The 19848-nt window shown below is 42.4% G+C and overlaps 1 protein-coding gene across 3 annotated transcripts in view; it reads right to left on the bottom strand.

Annotated features, from left to right (window-relative positions):
• Positions 1–347: 347 nt before the first annotated feature.
• Positions 348–19848, bottom strand: part of LOC148027453 (ARM repeat superfamily protein) — a 58842-nt gene continuing 39341 nt past the window's right edge. For all 3 annotated transcript variants that reach the window (XM_087689148.1, XM_087689146.1, XM_087689147.1), the window contains exons 5-9: positions 2577–2728; positions 2249–2362; positions 2000–2131; positions 871–984; positions 348–696 (exon numbers count right to left, since the gene is read on the bottom strand). In XM_087689148.1, the coding sequence (XP_087545274.1) occupies positions 649–696; positions 871–984; positions 2000–2131; positions 2249–2362; positions 2577–2728 (560 nt within the window). In that variant the 3' untranslated portion in view covers positions 348–648. The remainder of the gene's footprint in view (positions 697–870; positions 985–1999; positions 2132–2248; positions 2363–2576; positions 2729–19848) is intronic.

Raw genomic sequence — 19848 nt, 5'->3', positions numbered from 1 at the left:
CTTGATCCCTACCTTGCCTAGTCAGATTTTCAAGAGTGGCCGCCATGGATCTGGGAGGACCGAGCTTTGGATGAGCTGGACTGGGATCCTAGAGAGTGGAGTTGGCTTGCCTCATCAGTTTAACAGAAACCAGTGAGCTTCTTTGCCTATATAGCACAGATCGACAGATGATTACGATGCACGATGATGTGAACCGGGCCCCCAAATATAATTAGCCACACCTTTTCTGCAGAAATTAAAACAAAAGAAAAGCATACGTACATTCCACAACTGCACAAAACAAAAGCAAGAGAAAAGCAGACATATATAGTTCACAACTGAACAAAAGAGAGCAATAGAAAAGCAAGCAAACTGAACTGTATGCTTGACAATTTGCAACAGAACCACCTTCCACAACATGGACAAGGAAAAGAATGAGAAATGTATGATTGATAATTTATAACAGCTCCATCTTCCGCCTCGGGGACAGGCAGAAAAGGGGGAGGGGGGAAATGATTGACAGTTTCTAGCACATCCCATGAATTGTCAATATACTTACTTCTCATCAAAACCAGAACTTTTAAGACAAGTGCATGTCCTTCCAGGACATCACAAGAAGGGGCAACGGTTCACAAAATCTAGGAAAAATCAGTTCCAACCTCAGCATTCTCATTGAACTTCATGAGGCTGATTTTGAAATCCACTTTCATCGATCAACTGCAAACAACAATCTCATCTCACATATCACAATGGTCAAAACCAATTAACACGACAACAGTTCAGAAACAATAATCTTCTATTAAGTAAAGCTTACAACCTGCATTTTCTTTGACAGCAGAGATTTATGGAATGGTTATTGCAGTTTTGACACAGAAAATAACTAATACATACCAGAGATCCCAACCTCTCATATGCTTCCTGCACTCGAGGATCCTCCTCATCTTCATATCCCACTTGAAGGATTCTAGGTCCATTCACTGCCCAGAGTGCCCTGCGCCCACCCTCCTGTTTCCATCATTGCAAATATGAATTTGATGATAAATATAATGTGTTTGGTTTTCCCAGTCTTTCAAAGTCAGAATATCAGACAACATAAGAACACGGATGTCTTAATATTTAGAATAGTTGCCACAATCAAAACAAACGTCAATTGGCATATGGCATGCATGTTCAGTCCAACAGCCCCAAGTGCACAAAAGTGATCCTGGAAAGAATTACAATGAGGGAAAGTGAACTGCAGTGAACTTTGTCTAACTTGATGTAATTTAGGTCCTCTACCTAAGTATGCACATCAACCGTTATAACAGCATGCCCTTCTGGGATTAACAGAGAGACTAATGATACTTGATCCCATGCCTCTATGTGCATGCCTGTGCCATAAGATTTGTCAGAGATGGGGTGAATGATCATGGGCACATACTGTTTTCCACCACCACACAGAATTTAAAAAGAGGAGAGTTCTTTCAAATTTCCAATCATACAATTCATCTCTTCCTTTTAAGGGTTCCAAGAAAGATTGATTTCAAGTCTATTACATCACAATTCATAATGGCTTCCAAATTGAGGATCAGCAAATGTGCCAGCTTATCTTTTGATAGCAGGGGACAACTTTGTTCTTATCCTCTAATGACGGATCAGTTATGTTATCTGATGACATCTCCCAAATAATGTAAAAATCCCCAATGGGCTCATTTTGGATTTATCCTTTCCTTTTACCCATCCCTATCCACTGGAGCAGGGTTTTTACAATTTGATCTTTGTACTTCATGATGAGTTTAATCCCTTCCCGCACTAATATTTAACTATTTAAGTAAAAATATGTGCAGCTTACACAAAAGCAGCACTGACACATGTTAGTTCCATCTACATGTCTCAAGGTCCCATCCCCCTTCCTAAGAGTATCATTCAATTACCCACTACAGAATGCTATTGGGAATCTGAACGTTGTGGTCAATCACATGAGAGAGACAGCCTCTCACACAATTCTCGAGTAGTAACAAATTTACAAAGAGAAACTTACATGCAGAGCAATAAGGTACAAAGCTTCTGCAGCTTCAATGCGTAGCTGAGGGTCTGTCTCTGGCTCTCGCTCATGAGATAATGGACTGGCTAATTCAAGGGGCATTTTAGAAGTATCCTCCTCACAATAGACCTTTGAAAAAAGCCAAAATTTCAGTTGAGCACGACATATAGAATTGGACCATCAGCTCCTCAATGAAAATACACGTTTTTCCTTATTTTGAATATCAGAAATGTAAAGGATGAAAACCTGTGTCCCTGCAAGAGGTAACAGAAGTGCAGGCCACAAATATTGGGACGCAAGAAGCAGACTAGCTAAATGAGTTTCAGCCTCAAAACAGCAATTCCGCACAGTACCTGCCACCTGCTATCCATAAAATGAAAGTTAAACCTGATATGCTATATCAACAACAGGAAACTATGCTGTTCGGCATACTCAACTCTATCTACATTCATTGTAAGATACTTCCCTTCAATTCCAGCAGCCACATGCTACTTCAGCTCAATTACCATGTCAGGAAACAAGAACAGTGACAATACACAACAAGGCAAACAATTTATTTTTACACAAAACTCACTCCTTTTCTGCGGACTGTGCTTGTAGAGTCAAATTGAGGAAGGATCTGCTTTAAAAGGCCTAATTTAGCGTCCATCAAAAGCTTCCTCCCAGTTTCAAACTTGGTTATGTTCACAAGAATAGCCGAAACATGTTCATATTGATCCTCTGATCCTGCAATAGAGCACTTTAAATTAAGATATAAGTACTTGGCATTCTAATCAGGAAAAGCTGCTAATTATCATTTCGCAAGAATTAAAACAAATACAACATGGTCTCTATGTGGTAGTGGATCCCATTGTAGATCGGGAACAATAACATCTGGATCAGTCATGCATGGAGATGTTTTGCTCATTCCCAATCATTACTTTTGACTAAGAGTGGTACAGAAATCTAATAGGCCAAAAGCATATGAAGCTCTTGTGCAAATGAAGAAAAGGTGATAAAGCCTATGTGGACCCAGTGTGCATTAAAGCACATGTCCATTCTTCCTTGTAGTCTGATGGTGCTTCCCCTAGTGGAGCTCCATCGCAGCAGCTTAGACTCCTCAAGATGACATGACTAATCTGCAAAGTTAATGGAAGGCATGTCGATAAGTTACAACACCTTCTACACAACCTTCACACCTAGTTGTGACAGATATCCACATATTAGGCCACAGCTATTGCCAAATGGATTTTAGGATGCCACTGCACATCCTTGACAAGAGCCCCCTAGAAGGTATGGCCACAAAATCTAAAAGCCAATTGCATTGAAAGTGTAGAAACAAGGGAGGAACGGCTTAAACTAGGGAACAGGGACATAGGTGGAATAGGATATAAAAATGTGGCTTCTATCTATTAAACGGCTTTCAGCTACTCACTTAAAGCTTGATTCCCATGAAAACCCCCCACATCCCCCCGGGGATCAGCTTCCATCACTACCAAACACCCCCTTCCTGTCCCACTGCCACCTACATCACTCACTGTCACCTGCCTCTCCTGCCACCGACCCCTCCTGCTGTTGTCCGCCTCTTCTTCTCCTGCCTAGCACCCCCTCTGCAGCTGTCTCTACCGTGGCATGTCACCTGGACCAACACCCCACCATACCTTGCTTGCTGCCATATCTGGTGCCTGCTTCAGCCACATCGTCATCCTCTACCACCTTTCCCCCCACTCCACCCTCCACTTCCCCACCCCACCCCCCCCCCCCCTCTTTTTTTCCTCGGAGTGTCACTTTGAGAGAGTGAAATCTTGTCTTGAGGAGGTGATGGGGCTCACCATTAACTTCTATGGGTAACTTTTTCAGCAGGGACAGTCTTGGCTCAAGAACTTCACTGCAAGGAACATGGCTGGGACCGCATCCTGCCCTTGGTGATGACAAAGATGGAGAGGTCACTCCTCACACTAAGGTGAAGGTTCTATTGTTACGAGACCTCCAAGAGAGCACAAGTGTAACCAGCCTTCCTTCTCGGAGAGGTGGTAATGACCTAATTAATCAACAACTACAACAATTAATTGATTGCATAATATTGAAATGCACAATTTACTAAATCTTGGACAATGGACAGCCTATGAGCCCTAAGATTGGCACCCCTTGCGGTATTTCTTTATCTTGAATTGCAATCTGGATGAAATACACTGAGATTCCCTTAATCTCCTTCACTCTCCATATGCCTCTTGTTGTCATAAATGAACAACTAGCCTCCAAACCGATTTGCCCCTTGGCTTGCTCTGGGATTGGCCTTCAATTGAATTCCTTGGGTGACAAATTCAACCCCAAATGTTTGCTAGCTGGATGGCCACTTGAATCTCTTGAAATCACCCCAATTTCAATGACCAAAGTTCAAGTCTCTAGACCTTGAATTACTAAGCATGCTTCTTGAGGTAGGTGTCAAAACGCTAATTTCTACTATAAATTAGGGTTAACAATAGAGATTAGTAAAAATTCCACCTCCAATGGCTGAATTTTCTGGAATTGTTAAGGAAGGATGAGAACACGCTAGAGATGAGAGAGAATGCTAAGGAGAAAATATTCAAACTCCATCATAAGAAAATAAAAGAAAACAGGTGCTCCCCTCTCTAGCCAACCATGAAAGCTGTCTTCGTTTGATGGAACATTGCTAGGCTGAAACAACCCTCAAAGTACTGTCAGCTATATAGTCTTTTCTAGGCATGTCACTAGCTCCTAGAGGGTCTCCTATTGGCTGGGAATGGCCTATCAACTATTGCAGCAGCAATGGTAGCCTTCTTTTTTTTTTCGTAATGGATGTTATATTTATAAAATACTAAACGACAAAAGAGTTACAAAAGTCATAGCAAAGATGCAGAGGAAATTGCCATATGCCAGGGAACTAAGTCCTCCCGAGGGAGTAAGTCAGAGTGCCGAATGAGATCTATCTGCCAATGCAAGAGACCTTTAAGCCTAGCAATATGTCCCTAAACATTAGAGGCTGAATCAAAAAGAAAAGCATTATGAATGGTCCAATTGTGCCAACAACCCCAGTATCTAAGAAAGTGAAACAAGATCTTCATATGCGATTGTGCCGGTGTGGGGTATTTGGGCCGCACAAAAACCCAATCAAAAGGGCTTAGCGAGAAACCAACCACTGCTCGCCAAACCGCTGACAAGAGTGACCAGATTTTCTTAGCGAGAGGGCAAGAAATAAATCGATGACGGGCCAATTCCACACTGGTGGTGCAAAAGAAACAATTGCCGTTAGAGATTCAACGCTTGGAAAGGGCTGAAGCAAGAGGAAGACCACCATTCATCACCCTCCAAAGAAAGACCTTGCATTTGAAAGGTGTCTTGTTCAACCAGCCCTCCATCACAGTTACCTTCTACCATGACTGAGATTTACGCAATCCCCATACAGTATTAGCTTTCAATAGTAGCCCTCTCTCTCTCTCTCTCTCTCTCTCTCTCTCTCTCTCTCTCTCAAGAGTGAATGGAAGATGTTTCATGAAAGACAGCCCCCCATACAAATTACATCAACAGATACTTGGCTTGACTATGAGAGACAGCTGTATGACCTGCCACGACAGCCACCTATGCAGCCCCCACAAGCTTATAGACCAACACAATGGTCTTTCTTCACATGGAAAATGGTTAGGGATGCAATTTATAGATTACAAAATGGGAGGGCACAGGATGAGGATGGACTAGTAGCAGAACTTTTCTCACATGCTTGCGACATATTAGCACATATGTTCAATAGAGTAGTATGTGAAGGTTTCCCTATAAGTTGGTCAAACAGCACTATCATTCCGCTATTTAAAAGTGGTGATCCCCTGATTCCTAGCAACTACAGGACTATCATGATCGGTCATACTTTGGCCAAGATATATGGATCTATATTGGAGTATGAACTCAGTGAGTGGGCTGAAATGCAAGGCAAGAGAGCACAAGGACATGCAGGTTTCAGACGAAGATACACCACGCTGGATCATATTCTCACACTTAGAGCCATTATTGAGGAGGGTCGAGCCCGAGACAAGAGGATCTATTGTTGCTTTGTAGACTTTCACAAAGCTTTTGTAGACTTATGACATCTTTTGAGGCTTACTTTGGGACTAAGCCTAATGTCTCTTATTTCAGGATCTTTGGGTGTGACGCCTATGTGTACATCCCAAAGACGCAGCGTGACAAGTTCGAGGCAGCTTCCCGACGACAGGTTTTTGTTAGCTACAGCTATTTGATCCCGTCAAGCGGGATGTCTACACGAGCCGAGATGTACGGTTCGTGGAAGTTCCGACCACAAAGGGGGGTGAGGACCACCCCGTCCTTGGAGATCCAGGGGAGAGTTGGGCTCTCGAGACAATTTCTTTGGAGCCAGAGCCTCTTGATGGAGATTCTTCTTCTGATTCAGAGTCTTACCTTCCACCAGCCACCCCAGTGGAGCTTCCGCAAATGGATGTTCACGAGTCTTCAGTAAATGGAGAGTGACGAGGAGAGGTCCAACCTCAGTCTGACCATTGGCGGAAGGCTATGGAAGCCGAGTTGGAGGCTATTGAGAGGAATGGCACTTAGTCCCTTGTGCCTCGTCCCTCTCACAAGAAGGTGATTGGCATCAAGTGGATCTTCAAGACCAAGTACATTAGCAATGGTTCTTTAGACAAGCACAAGGCTCGCCTTGTTGCTAAAGGTTTTGCTCAATGCCCGAGCATTGACTTCCATGATACTTCTGCCCCAACTACTCGTATGGTGACTATTCGAGTTGTTCTTGCCTTGGCTAGTCATAGGAGATGGCTTGTCTATCAGTTGGATGTAAAGTTGGCCTTTCTCAATGGTGACTTGCAAGAGGAGATCTATGTAGAGCAGCCTCCTGGCTTTGGATCCTCGGATGGAAAATTTTACAGGTTGAAGAAGGCCTGGTATGGCCTCAAGCAAGCACCGCGTGCATGGAACGAGAAGATTAACTCGTTTCTTCAGTCAAAGTTGGGCTATCGGCACTCCCAGGCCGATCCGCAGCTTTATATGCACACTTCCGAGGCTGGTTGCGTTGTTTGTATTGTATGTTGATGATTTGATTCTGACAGGGGATCATGCACGAAAGGTCCAAGCGACCAAGACAGCTTTACATCAAACGTTCAGGATGACAGATTTGGGGCTTCTTCATTTCTTCTTGGGTCACGAGATTTATCAGTCTCAAAGGGGGATTTTTATCTCTCAGCAAAGGTACATTCAGGAGCTCTTGGTGACTTTTGAGATGGAGACTTGTCGGACCATTTCTACTCCTCTGGATCCGAACTGGAAGGCCACTTCACACTCCGATTCTCCCTTGACGGATGCTTCCCGCTACCGTTAGTTGATTGGATCATTGATTTGGCTACTCAACACTCCTGTTGATCTTTGTTTTGTTGTGGGTCTTTTGGCGGGGTTCATGAGTGAACCAAAACAGGTGCATTGGCAAGCTGCCTTGAGGATTCTTCGGTATTTGAGGGGAACCTCTGACTTAGGGATTTCTTATCCAACAGATACTGATGCTTCCGATCTTGTTCTTGCCGGTTGGAGTGACTTGGATTGGTGGGCTGGCGATGTGGACCACCAGAGGTCTACTACAAGCTACTGTTTTACCTTGGGTACAGGTGTTATCTCATTGAGCAGCAAGAAGCAACCCACCATAGCCCTTTCTTCTACTGAGGCAGAGTATCGAGCCGCATCTTCTACCACATGTGAGGTTGTGTGGTTTTCAAGATTGTTGGAGGAGCTTGGCTGCCCCCAGACTCGTCCTACTCTTCTGCGGTGAAACAATGAGAGTTACATTGCACCTTGGTACGGAATCTTGTATTCCATGCCCGGACGAAGTACATTGAAATCTAGTATCACTTCATTCGGGAGAAGCTTTTGGATGGAACTATTGATGTGGAGTACTGCAAGACGGAGGATAATCTTGCAGATTTGTTCATGAAGGCGCTTTTCCAGGCTCTTCTTCGGAGACATGCCAGATCCCTCTATCTTTTGACCTGTCCACGATCTAAAAGAGGGTGTTAGAGAGTCATTTCCTGGACAAGCAAAGTGCCACGTCAGCGCAGAGGAGCCATGTCAGCAAGCAGTACAGTCGGACACATGCCACGTCAACACAGTCGGGACAAGAGGAGTCAGACTGTTTTATGCAATCGACCTATTTTTTTGGTCGTTTTCGTGGTATTTTTCCACTACTATTTATAGCAATTCCAATCCAGCACTTTGATCACATTCTAGATCTTGAGATCTGACAGAGACAGCCTGCTGTGACTAAAGGCACGTGGGCTACAGATCGAGGTCCTCAAGGTAGAGATAAACGCAGATATTTTCTCTGCACCCGTGTATATTTCTACACTCCTATATAGCATACTACATAGCAGATTTTCTATGTTTCACTGTCTTCTCTCTCTCTCTCTTCTCTTTGTATTCACTCTCTCTCAGTCTCAATCCTACGCTTCTGCATCGTTGCACTTTGATAATCAGATCACCTTCGACAAATGGAAATTTTGTAAGGGCTCTCGTATTGTTGCCAAGGGCTCCAAAAGTGATACTTTGTATCCTATGCATGTATCTAGTGTGCATGACCATGTAGTCACCATAACCGAGCAGCCAAGTGTTTCTTTGTGGCATTGCATATGGGACACATAAGTCAAACTGGAATGAAAGTACTCGCTCGCTTGGGTTATTTGCCATCTTTGAGATATGCTGATTTTGAACAGTGTGATCATTGTATTTATGGTAAACATGCTCAAACGTCACATAAAAAACCTATTTCTTTAAAGTCTTCACCCTTAGAGTTGGTAAATTCAGATGTATATCAAATGCCACAATTATCTCTAAGGGAAAGAAGTACTTCATTACCTTTGTTGATAATGCCACATACAAAGTATGATTTTATCCAATCTGTCGCAAAGACAAGGCACTAGATAAATTTCAAAATTTCTTGGCACTTGCTGAAAATCAGACCAACAAGACATTAAAATGCCTTCGCTCTGACAATGGTGGGGAATATGTATGCAAAGCCCTTCAGGACTTTTGTGACAGCAAAGGGATTAAAAGAGAGCTCACTACCCCTCATAATCCCCCCCAAAATGGTATTGTAGAGCGTATGAACAGGACCATTCAAGACAAGGTCCGTACAATGATGTCACATAATCTTTACCCCATGGATTTTGGGCAGAGGCTATTATGATAGCCGTACACTTGATTACTCGATCACCAAATAGGTCTTTGGGGGGAAAGTCCCTCAAGAAGCGTGGTCGGGAAAGCCACCTTCGTATGCTCACTTGAGAGTGTTTGGCTGCGAGGCATTTGTGCACATTCACAAGGAAGAACGAAGCAAACTTGAGCCAAAGTCCTGGAAATGTATTTTCCTAGGATATGGTGATGAAGGTGAGACGGGGTATCAATTATGGGATCACGAGAAAAGAAAAGTAGTACGCAGCAATGATGTTATCTTCTAGGAAGATCGCATGCACAAACAGCCCAAAAAGACACAAGAGGTCAGAAGGGTTCTCTTCCAGGAGGATGTACCAATAGGACAGCAAAGAATGTCCATTAGGCAACAGCAAATACCTGCTGTAAATGTTCCTGAAAATGCAAGAAATGATGCTGAACATAATCACCAAGATCTTGCCCGTGATGTACCACAAATTGAGCAAGAAAGAACATGTACCTTTAGAACAACCAGAACTAGCTATACAGCACGTTGCTGAACTAGTAGAACAACAAGTTGTTAATGCAGATTTGCACGCTGAACAGCCAACAAATCTTGACCGAAATTATACTGAACATGATCACCAAGATCTTGCCCATGATGTACCACAAATTTAGCAAGAACATGTACATTTAGAACAACCAAAACTAGCTATACAGCACACTGCTGAACCTGTAGAACAACAAGTTGTTAATGCAGATTTGCAGGCTGAATAGCCAACAAATCTTGACCATTGGGTCCGTAGGTCAACCAAAGTGCAAAGACAGCCAAATAGGTTCGTTCTTGGGGTAAACTATGTGGCTGATTATGTCATTAACAGATTGTGGTGAGCCGTCATGCTTCCAAGAAGCAATGAACAGAAAGGGTAGTAAGGAATGGCACAGAGCAATGCTGTCAGAGATGGAATCTCTCATGAAGAATGGCACTTGGGATTTGGTGCATTTGCCTAAAGGGCAAAAAGTGCTACCTTGCAAATGGGTTTACAAAATGAAAGTCACTTCTGGTTCTCTGCCAAAGTACAAGGTGTGTCTAGTTGCTAAAGGGTACAAGCAAAAACCTAGAATTGATTTTGATGAAATCTTTTCTCCTGTAGTCAAAATGACTACTTTGCGGACCATCTTGGGCTTGGTTGCATCTGAAGACATGGAACTCATACAAATGGATGTAAAAACCACTTTCTTACATGGTGATCTACATGAGGAGATCTATATGCAGCAGCCTAGAGGTTTTGCTACAAAGGAGAAAGAGCGCATGGCATGTAAACTCAACAAGAGTTTGTATGGGCTGAAGCAAGCGCCACGAGAATGGTATCATAAATTTGATACATTTATGCAATCTAAGGGATTTCATCGTTCTCAAGTTGATCACTACTTATACACCACAAAGGCAGTAGATGGCAGTCTTATTCTCTTGGTTTTGTATATGGATGACATGTTGATTGCAAGCAAGGATGTTTATGCCTTGGACTCCTTGAAACAAAGTTTACACAATAGCTTTGAAATTAAGGATCTTGGTGAGACCAATCACATTCTTGGCAAGCGTATACTCAGAGACATATCAAACGGTCTTCTTTATCTGTCACAGCAAGAGTATGTCATTAAAGTTTTGCAGCGTATCAATATGGACGAGGGAAAGCCATTGGTGTACCATTGTCTCCATATGTGAAACTTACTGCAAATGACAACCCTACATCTCATGATGGAAAGGCTGAAATGGCCAAGATACCTTATGCTTCAATTGTTGGTAGCTTGATGTATACTATGGTTACTACACTTCCTAACATTGCATTTGCAGTGGGAGTGGTTAGCAGATACATAGCATATCCTAGCAAAAAGCATTGGGAAGCAATGAAGGCCATCATGAGATACCTTAAGGGCACAAAGGATTTGTGTATCTGCTTTGGTAAGCAGAAGTCATCTATTGTTGGGTTCATGGATGCAGGTTATGCTGGCCATCCTGACTACAAGAAGTCTACTTTAGGATATGTGTTCACATTCACAGGTGGAGCAGTCTCTTGGATATCCAGGGTGCAAAAGTGTGTTGTATTGTCTACTACAGAGGCAGAGTATGTGGCTGCCATTGAGGCATGCAAAGAGGCTTTATGGCTTTCACGTCTTCTGAGAGAGCTTGGTATTACAGAGGCTCCTATCCTCCACTCTAACAGTCAGAGTGCTATCATGCTAGCACGGAATATTGTCTTTCACGCAAAGACAAAGCACATGCAAGTGAAGTATCACTTTATCCAGGATGTACTTGACAACAAGAGCATTGAGCTTGTCAAGGTACATACAGATGATAACCCTGCAAACCTTCTCACGAAGGGTCTTCCAACAGAGCGGTTTGCTCATTGCCGCTAGATGATGGGGGTTGGATAGTATATGTATATTTCAGCTGTGTACATACATAGACTTAGCTGATTCTTTTCTCTTCCTTCACGCACGTTGCCTTAAGGTGGGAGGTTGTTGGGAATAAGGGCTTACTATGCCTTTTTCAGTGTTCGGGTGTAAACACACCCTTACACTCTTGTACTTTAGATACTATCTAAACCTAAAAAGTGGTACATTCATCATTGTACCAGATACCCATTGTGTCGTGCTTACACTCTTGTGACTTACTCTTTTCTACTGCTCTCTGCGCGATATCTAACACTCTCAACCTCAGCTCACTCAGTCTCAATCCAGCAAGCTCCAACAATTTAAATCAGTCTTAAAATTCCTCTCCCTCTCACAAATCATCAGCTTCCAAAGGCCTAGAAAGACCCACATTTTGGTCTAAACCAACAATATCAGCTTGCTGCCCATGTTGCGTGCCTTGTCCAAGATCAAGCATTGTCTTTTTTCCACCACTTCATGAATTTTTCAGATTGAGAGACATCTCCTTGCTTGATCCCATCTCACTATCTAAAGACATTCTTGTTGTAATGCTCAACTAAATATAATTTCAGCACTACAACATCGCATCTTTTTTCCATAGCATGAAATAAATATGTCAAGTAAAGGCATTGCTGCTAATAGTGTATATCAATCTAGAGATGTGTGGCCCAAAAATCATGGTTTACATAAGCTCGACCAGAAAAGACCATTCCAAGTAATCAAAGGCCTTATCCAAATCTAACTAGACAAGAACAACCCATTGGTTGGAGTGTTGCACATAATCAATGTGCATCTACATATTCAATATATTGTGCAAAATATTCCTGCCCTTAATGAACCCCATACTAAGAGGAATGCACAATGGAAGGGAGATGCTCATGAAGATGATTAGCTAGGACCTTTGAAAATATATTGTACATAGAACCCATCAAGGAAATCGGTCACCAATGTTTGAGCGTTAAAGGGCAAGGGGTTTCAAGGATCAACTCCATAACGCCTTCTTGGCTCGTTGAAAAGAATGCAGCTGCAAGTGCTTAGTAAGATCAGCGAAGTGCACAAACAAGGAAGCCAAGAAATCATCATCTGGAGACTCAATTAATAAAGAATGCACTAAGGCCAACAATTCTGCCACAACATTCATACATTGCCTGCAAAGAGAAGCATGGCAAATCCCATATTCTTCAGCAATCCTCTACACATTTTGTGCCAATCACTCAAAAGTGGCACTACCCACATATGGAAAGTCCAGGAAAAATTTGTCAAGCAGCTATCCTAGTTAGCCACTGAAAATTGTATGACTCGAAAAGGAGGAATTGCAATGCAAGGGGAGCCTATACAGAAATTCTGCAAAGGGAGTGATAGGCTGGCCAAGTATTTCAAACCACAATGTGAAGTGAGTAGGTAATGCATACTGCTACAATGCCTCATCTCCAAAATCTCTGGCAAGAAAGCATCATCCTGCATAACATACATGCGATCCATACAACTCCATGTCACCATATGCTATGCTGAATGAAAGGTAAATCCCAAAGAAAATGGGCAAAGCCAAGAACAGAGATCCTATTTAAGAACAGTCGATGCAAATTCATCCCAAGCACTACATTCCAATGCACCCGTCACTGGGTGCTCATAGGTAGACTTCGAGGAAGTAACACACATTAAAATCTCCCATCATTGAGCCTAGTCTACCAAGGAACAAGTGAGCCCATAAACTGAGACGAGGCAAGGAATCATTCTATGCATAGAGACCCACCAGCCATAAAACCTTGCCATCAACCATAATTTTAATCACCAAAAAACAGCCAAATACATCATTTTTCACAAGAACTGGTTGTAATCTCTAATGAACAATCATAAGGACACCATAATAGTGGATTGTGGCACTCCCAACATAAAACAGTTGAAATCCATGACATTCGACAATCTTTCCAACATCATCATGACTCTCTGTGCTCAACAGCACATAAGGCATCCCATTTATTCTCATGCAAAACATGCCACATGTCGTGTTGTTGCTACAAGAGCAAATCCCACGAACATTCGGAGTGGCAATCTTCATGCACTAAGAAAGCAAGATGAAAATTATATGTGAGGCTGATCTTGCCTTGTGTTGACTTTTTCAGCTAACTTTTCAAGTACACAAAAAATCAGCCAATATCACAAAAGCATTTTGCCCCTGATGGTCAAACCTAGATGAAGAGGGCTTATCCTCTTCATTGTTGAGCTAAAAATGCATTAGCGTGACTTACACAGCCCTAAAACATGCTTAATTAATGAAGAAAATCTCTTATTTTAAAATGAAACACGATCCTAGATAGTAAGTGTCCCACATGCAAAACCCTAATTTAGGTGCCCCAAACATTCTATAAATAGGCATGCAACTCACCACTCTCCCTTGTTTTTGTAGGTTTTAGGAGCTGTATCTTTGCTGTCCACACCCCATTCACAGAGGACATCGCAATTAGAGCTTCCCCCAACCATCTACTACCATTTGGCGCCTGATTTCAAACTTCAACGATTGTCTGCAGCCTTCATCGAGTTTCCGGGAGCTGTTGCCTACAATTTTCTGCTACGTTTGATGATGACGTCCACATTTGGTGCTATCACCATCAGTCTGAAACTGTCACGCCGATCTTCTCTCTCCTCTGAGTGCTGCATTTTCAGTTTCTGGCTGCCGCCCTAACATTCTCTCACCTCTGTCTGCTACCTTTGCACCTAACAGCTATTATTCACATTTTCTCTCCCCTCAAGTACCTACGTTTTTAGTATTTCTCTCTCTTGCACAACTATCTATATCAGATCCAACCTTCCTTGGCTGCAATTGCTAGTGTTCGACACATGGAGGCTGCCTTTGCTACAATTCGGAATCCGTTTGGAGAACAACACACTCTACAACTCATAACCTCTGCTTGATCCCAGAGATACAAGACTTCAAGGTTCAATATTCATTGCATAGTGTGTTTGCCGCATGAGCAGTATATATTCATTATTCATTCACTTTATTATTCATTGTGTTCACTATCTCTGAGTAACCTTAACCCTAACTGTGTTTTGAGTTTATTAGTCTGTGCTTTGTCGTACAATTGGTTTTGTGCTTTTTGAATTTAGAGCATTTCTTCACATGGCATCAGAGCTAGGTACTCTTTGAGAAACCTTGGCCTTTGATCGGAAAGCTCATTTGCAAAAGCAAGAAGAACAGAAGGGTTAGATGACTTCGAACACATTCACAATACCACTCAAGTCTCCACAGCCAAACATGGACAGAAACAATCAGAAGTGGACCTCTCAACTTGCTATTGTCCAATCTGAGATGGGCGAGGAACCATTGGACTACCATGGAGTCCACAAACCATTCGAATTTTTGCCGCTAAGCATGATCTCATCCTCATGCATAGGGCTAGGTTGAAGGTAAGCCTGAGTTTTCTCCTTTAGATTCAGTGCACAGAACTAATGATCTTGCACGACCTTCGGAATCTCCACTACAGATCGGCCATCTGCAAGTGGAACTTGGCTCGGATTACACATCACTTCCATAGTACTTTTCTCCAATGCCAAGTACGAACCCTATTATTTCAGATTCTATGTCAACTGATTCTATTTTTTGTTGGATCGGAAGATGCTCAACTAGAAGGAACTCTTCAAAACAAGCTTTGGTTTGTGAGTAATGAGAAAGAGAGATATTTCTTCACGAACTCAAAACTAGATAAGAAGCTAAAAGAAGAACTTGTAAATATTCCTACCCTTCCTTTTCCTTCAAATGATTTTATTCCTCATGGTCAATATGGAGTAGGTGCATCTTCATCTAGTGCATTTAATGGACAAAACGAACAAACCATGTTTCCCACAACATCCATCATAAATCCATTTGGACTTCCACCCATCCCTCTCTTATCTTCTGTTGCACCTTCCTTTCTGCTTCCATTAAGTGCACCACATTATCCACCACACACCACACCGAGGGGTTCTACACATTAGGCACAACCTTTGGGACCTCTACATACCCATTTCCGGATAGTGTACCTGTGACAAAGGCTCAACCTCCCACACACACACTTTCAAGTTATCCCTCCAAGAGTGCATCCCAGACATACTCGAGTGTAGATCATTTGGTATTGTAGTTTGTCTCTACGGTGTTACCTAGTGGACCATCTGATCATTATGTTGTGCCCCAGTCGACATTTGGACAAGGCTATTGTGTCCCAATGTCTCCACCTACACATACGGTATCATATGGATCTATGTCCATTTTGGTACCTCCGTAGCAATCGCTACTCATTGTACATCAATAGCCTATTTCTTCTACCTATCCATCTTTACCCCCTCCTCCTTCTTATCCACCACCACCATCTTATCCCATCTATCCACCTTCCCAAACACCTCAAGGTTCTAGCTCTTCATCTGCCAAGCATGCTTTTAATGAAAAGATTCGTTTCAACGAGTCAAACTACACTACTTGGTCAAATTTGATGAGGCATGTCTTAGACTCTCAGAACCTATGGGATTTAGTGTAGGGGTTGAAACCCCAACCTGATCTCACCCTTATTCCATACGAGGTCGTTCGCTCATGGAAGGCTCGTAACGCCTCCACTATTATCGAGCTCATACAGGACTTATTCCTTGAGTTTCACTCTCAACGTCAGTATTTCAACTTAGCATCCAAGCGTTCGAAACACTTGCTTGACCACTATGCAGCTCGGAATAGGATTCATCGCATCAATTTGAATCATGAGCTCCAAAATTTCAAAGTCATAGACATAGATGACTTGATAGTCAAGTTGGCTGAGTATCGCCGTCTCCTCACCGAGTTCTCAACCACTAAGGCTCCTAAGTCCTCTAACGATCAATTTACCCTGTTTCTTAACAAGCTACCAAGAAAATATTTTCATTTTTTGCACCATGTGATTTCATAACCTCAAATGCCCACATTATATGAGTTTGAGTGTCAATTGTTGCGTTATTCGTGGTTATTCGATCAATTTTATAACATGTCCTCGATAGAGGGGCCTCTAGTTGCATCTTCTCAAAGGGGGCAACAAGGCAAGAGCACACAAAACTCGAATCAAAATCAAAATCAAAATCACAACCACAGTAGGGATAGTGAGTCCTAGGTAACCAATCAATCTACACTTAACCCTGGATGGTAAAATGTACCGAAAAATAATAGATATTGTCAACATTGTCAAAAGGGCCATTATGATGAGGAGTGTCGATCTAAGGCAAGAGGCACACAATCAAAATCCAAAAATCAAACCCCCGCACCCTAGTCGGGTAACCCCCAACAAGAGAAGCAGGGTGATATCAACCTTAGTAGGGGCAATGGCAAGGCCAAACCCACACTACCACCGGTCAATCATCACAATCAGCAAACTACTCAACTCCAAAGGGTTTGTCTGACTAGTCTACAGCGGCCCCTATCGTCTCCTTATAGACATCGGGTGCGAGTCTCATTCACATCAACGAGTTGCCTCCTGATGAGATATGTGCATATGCCCACTCATCTTCTAGACAGTGGAGCTATCGATCTCATAACTCCTAGAGCGGACATAGTGTAGCCTGTTGGGAATAAAGGCTCATCGTGCCTTTTACAGTGTTCCGATGTTAACTCACCCTTACACTCTTGTACTTTATATATTATCTAAACCTAAAGTGGTACATCTCGTCATGGTACCAAATACTGATTGTGTCGTGCTCTCACTCCTCTTGCTCTCTTCTTTCTACACTCAGTCTACATAGCACTTAGTCTCGATCCTAGCTAGACTATCAAACTGATATCAGGGCCAGTTACAGGCGAGCAGCTGACAGGTCGACACGCAACGTGCAGGACCGCCGGCAAGAGAGCTTGGTCAGGCACAGGCAACAAGTCACGAGTCGCAAGTTGACACCACAAGCCACAAGTTGCAAGTCAACACGCAACGCAGGCTCTTCGGGCGTAGGCAACAGGTCGCGAGCGACATGCAGCACAGGTCCATCAAGTCGCTGATCTGATGCAAGTCAGACGGGTGACATGAAAGCAAGGCCAACAAGCGGGAGACGGCGGGTCCTGGTCAACGGCCCATTCTTTTTTTCCTCAATTTTCTTAATTTCTTCCATTTTTTCTTTCTCCCCTCTCCCGAGCATTCACACACACAAGCACGTGCAATTTTCCCCAAGGAAATTCGGGCTTTTCCCAGATTTGGGGACTTCAACGCAAGACAAGACAATCTAACTCAGAAATTGCACATTTTGTCCACATTTGCCATAGAAATTTTGAGGCTTTTCACATTTTGGTGAAATTTCTTCAATTTCACTAAAATTTGTGCACTTCGGACCCAAGAATATTGAGGCTTTTGCAAAATCCCTACAATTTGTGTAACAATTGTTTGGTATATGCACTTGGGTACATGTATTGATTTCATCTGGACGGATTTCCTTCTGAAATTTTGGGACTTTTGATCAAAATTGTCAAATTTGGGCCCAAGAATGCTTTTGGAGCAGAAATTTCATTGAAATTTTTAGGGATTTCACATGTAATTGGCGCCTTGGTCTCTAAATGTGTGAGTAATTGCTTGAGGAGTGCAGCAACAGACACTCTCCAATTCTGAAAATCTACTTGCAGATCTGAAATTTCTGCAATCTCGGGATTTTCATTGTTGGTTAGTACTTGCAATGTACCATGGTTACTTGTGTGACATTTGGGCTTGCATTTGGTGACTTTTTTAGTTAATTTAGTACTGCAAATTATGGCTGGAAACATTGACAGTAGCAATCTTTTGCACATCAAGAAGCTTGAGGGTGCACATAATTTTGCAATATGGCAAAAGCAGTCCTATAATGTCTTGGTGCAGAAGAAACATGTAAAGCCCATCAAAACAAAGGGAATAACACTAGCAGACATGGAACAAGAATAGTGAGATGACTTGGATGAGCTTGCCTGCTCTACCATTGAGCTCACAGTGTCAGACAACTTGCTCTTTAATATTGAGAAGCTAAATTCAGCATATGCAATGTGGCAAAGGCTTGAAGAATTATATGCTCAGAAAAGTGCAGCCAGCAAGGTTTATTGGCTGAAAATTTTAATGGACTTTCGCATGAAAGAAGATACAGCCATGTCCGTACATTTAAATGGGTTCAACTCAATTTTCAGTCAACTGGTTGCTTTGGATTTCTATATTGATGATGAGTTCAAGGCTACTTTCTTGCTATCCATTTTGCTTGAAAGTTGGGATACCTTCAGGACGGCTTTCAGTAACTGGAATGCTCAGCTGTTATACTCTGATGTGGAGAGTTCTTTGCTGATGGAAGAACTCAATAGGCAAAATAATTCAGCAAACAAGTCTTTTAATTCATTGCACACTAGAGGCAGATTTCAGCAAAAGGGCAGTTCTGAAAATAGAGCACGCAGCAAGTCTCATGGCAAAAATGTGGAGTGCCATCATTGTGGCAAAAAAGGGCACTACAAACGAGACTGTTTTCAATTGAAGAAACAGAAAGACAAAAACAAAAACACTGAAGACAACAAGGCTGAGAAAAAGGACAGCCAACCTCCAAAGAAGAGCATTGTGAAAATAGAAGAGGCCAATGTAGTCACTCATGAGAATGACAGTGATGGTGATATACTTTTTGCCGCTTCTTTGAGTACACATGCATTGATTGTAGATTCTGAGGGTGACATGCACACTTTGATACTTGATTCAAGTGCGTCCTTTCATGTCCATGAGTGGTTTTTTTTACTACAATGGTGGTGCACGTGATGTTGTCCACATGGGGGATAACTATGTATATAAAATTGCAGGCATTGGCAATGTGAAACTGAAATTTCAGCATGGCTCTGTGTTTGTTTTGCATAATGTGAGACATGCACCTCAGCTCAAGAAGAGCTTGATAAGCACAAGGCAACTAGATGATGAAGGCTATCACACCACCTTCTGGGATAGAAAATGGAAAATTTGTAAGGCCTCTCGCATTGTTGCCAAGGGCTCCAAAAGTGATATTTTGTATCCTTTGCATGTATCTAGTGTGCGTGACCATGTAATCGCCATAACTGAGCAACCAAGGGTTTCTTTGTGGCATAGCTGGTTGGGACATGAGTCAAACTGAAATGAAAGTGCTTGCTCACTTTGGTTATTTGCCGTCTTTGAGGTATGGTGATTTTGAACAGTGTGATCATTGTATTTATGGTAAACATGCTCAAAGGCCACATTAAAAAATCTATTTCTCTAAAGTCTTCACCTTTAGAGTTTGTACATTCAAATGTATATTAAATGCCAGGATTATCTCTAGGG

Source organism: Lygodium microphyllum, chromosome 12 (genome assembly GCF_053477565.2).
Source record: "Lygodium microphyllum isolate KBCC chromosome 12, Lygodium_microphyllum_v1.1.10, whole genome shotgun sequence".
Lineage (NCBI taxonomy): Eukaryota > Viridiplantae > Streptophyta > Polypodiopsida > Schizaeales > Lygodiaceae > Lygodium > Lygodium microphyllum.
Note: the sequence above shows the minus strand (reverse complement) of the source record. Positions and strands in the feature narration are given on the sequence as shown.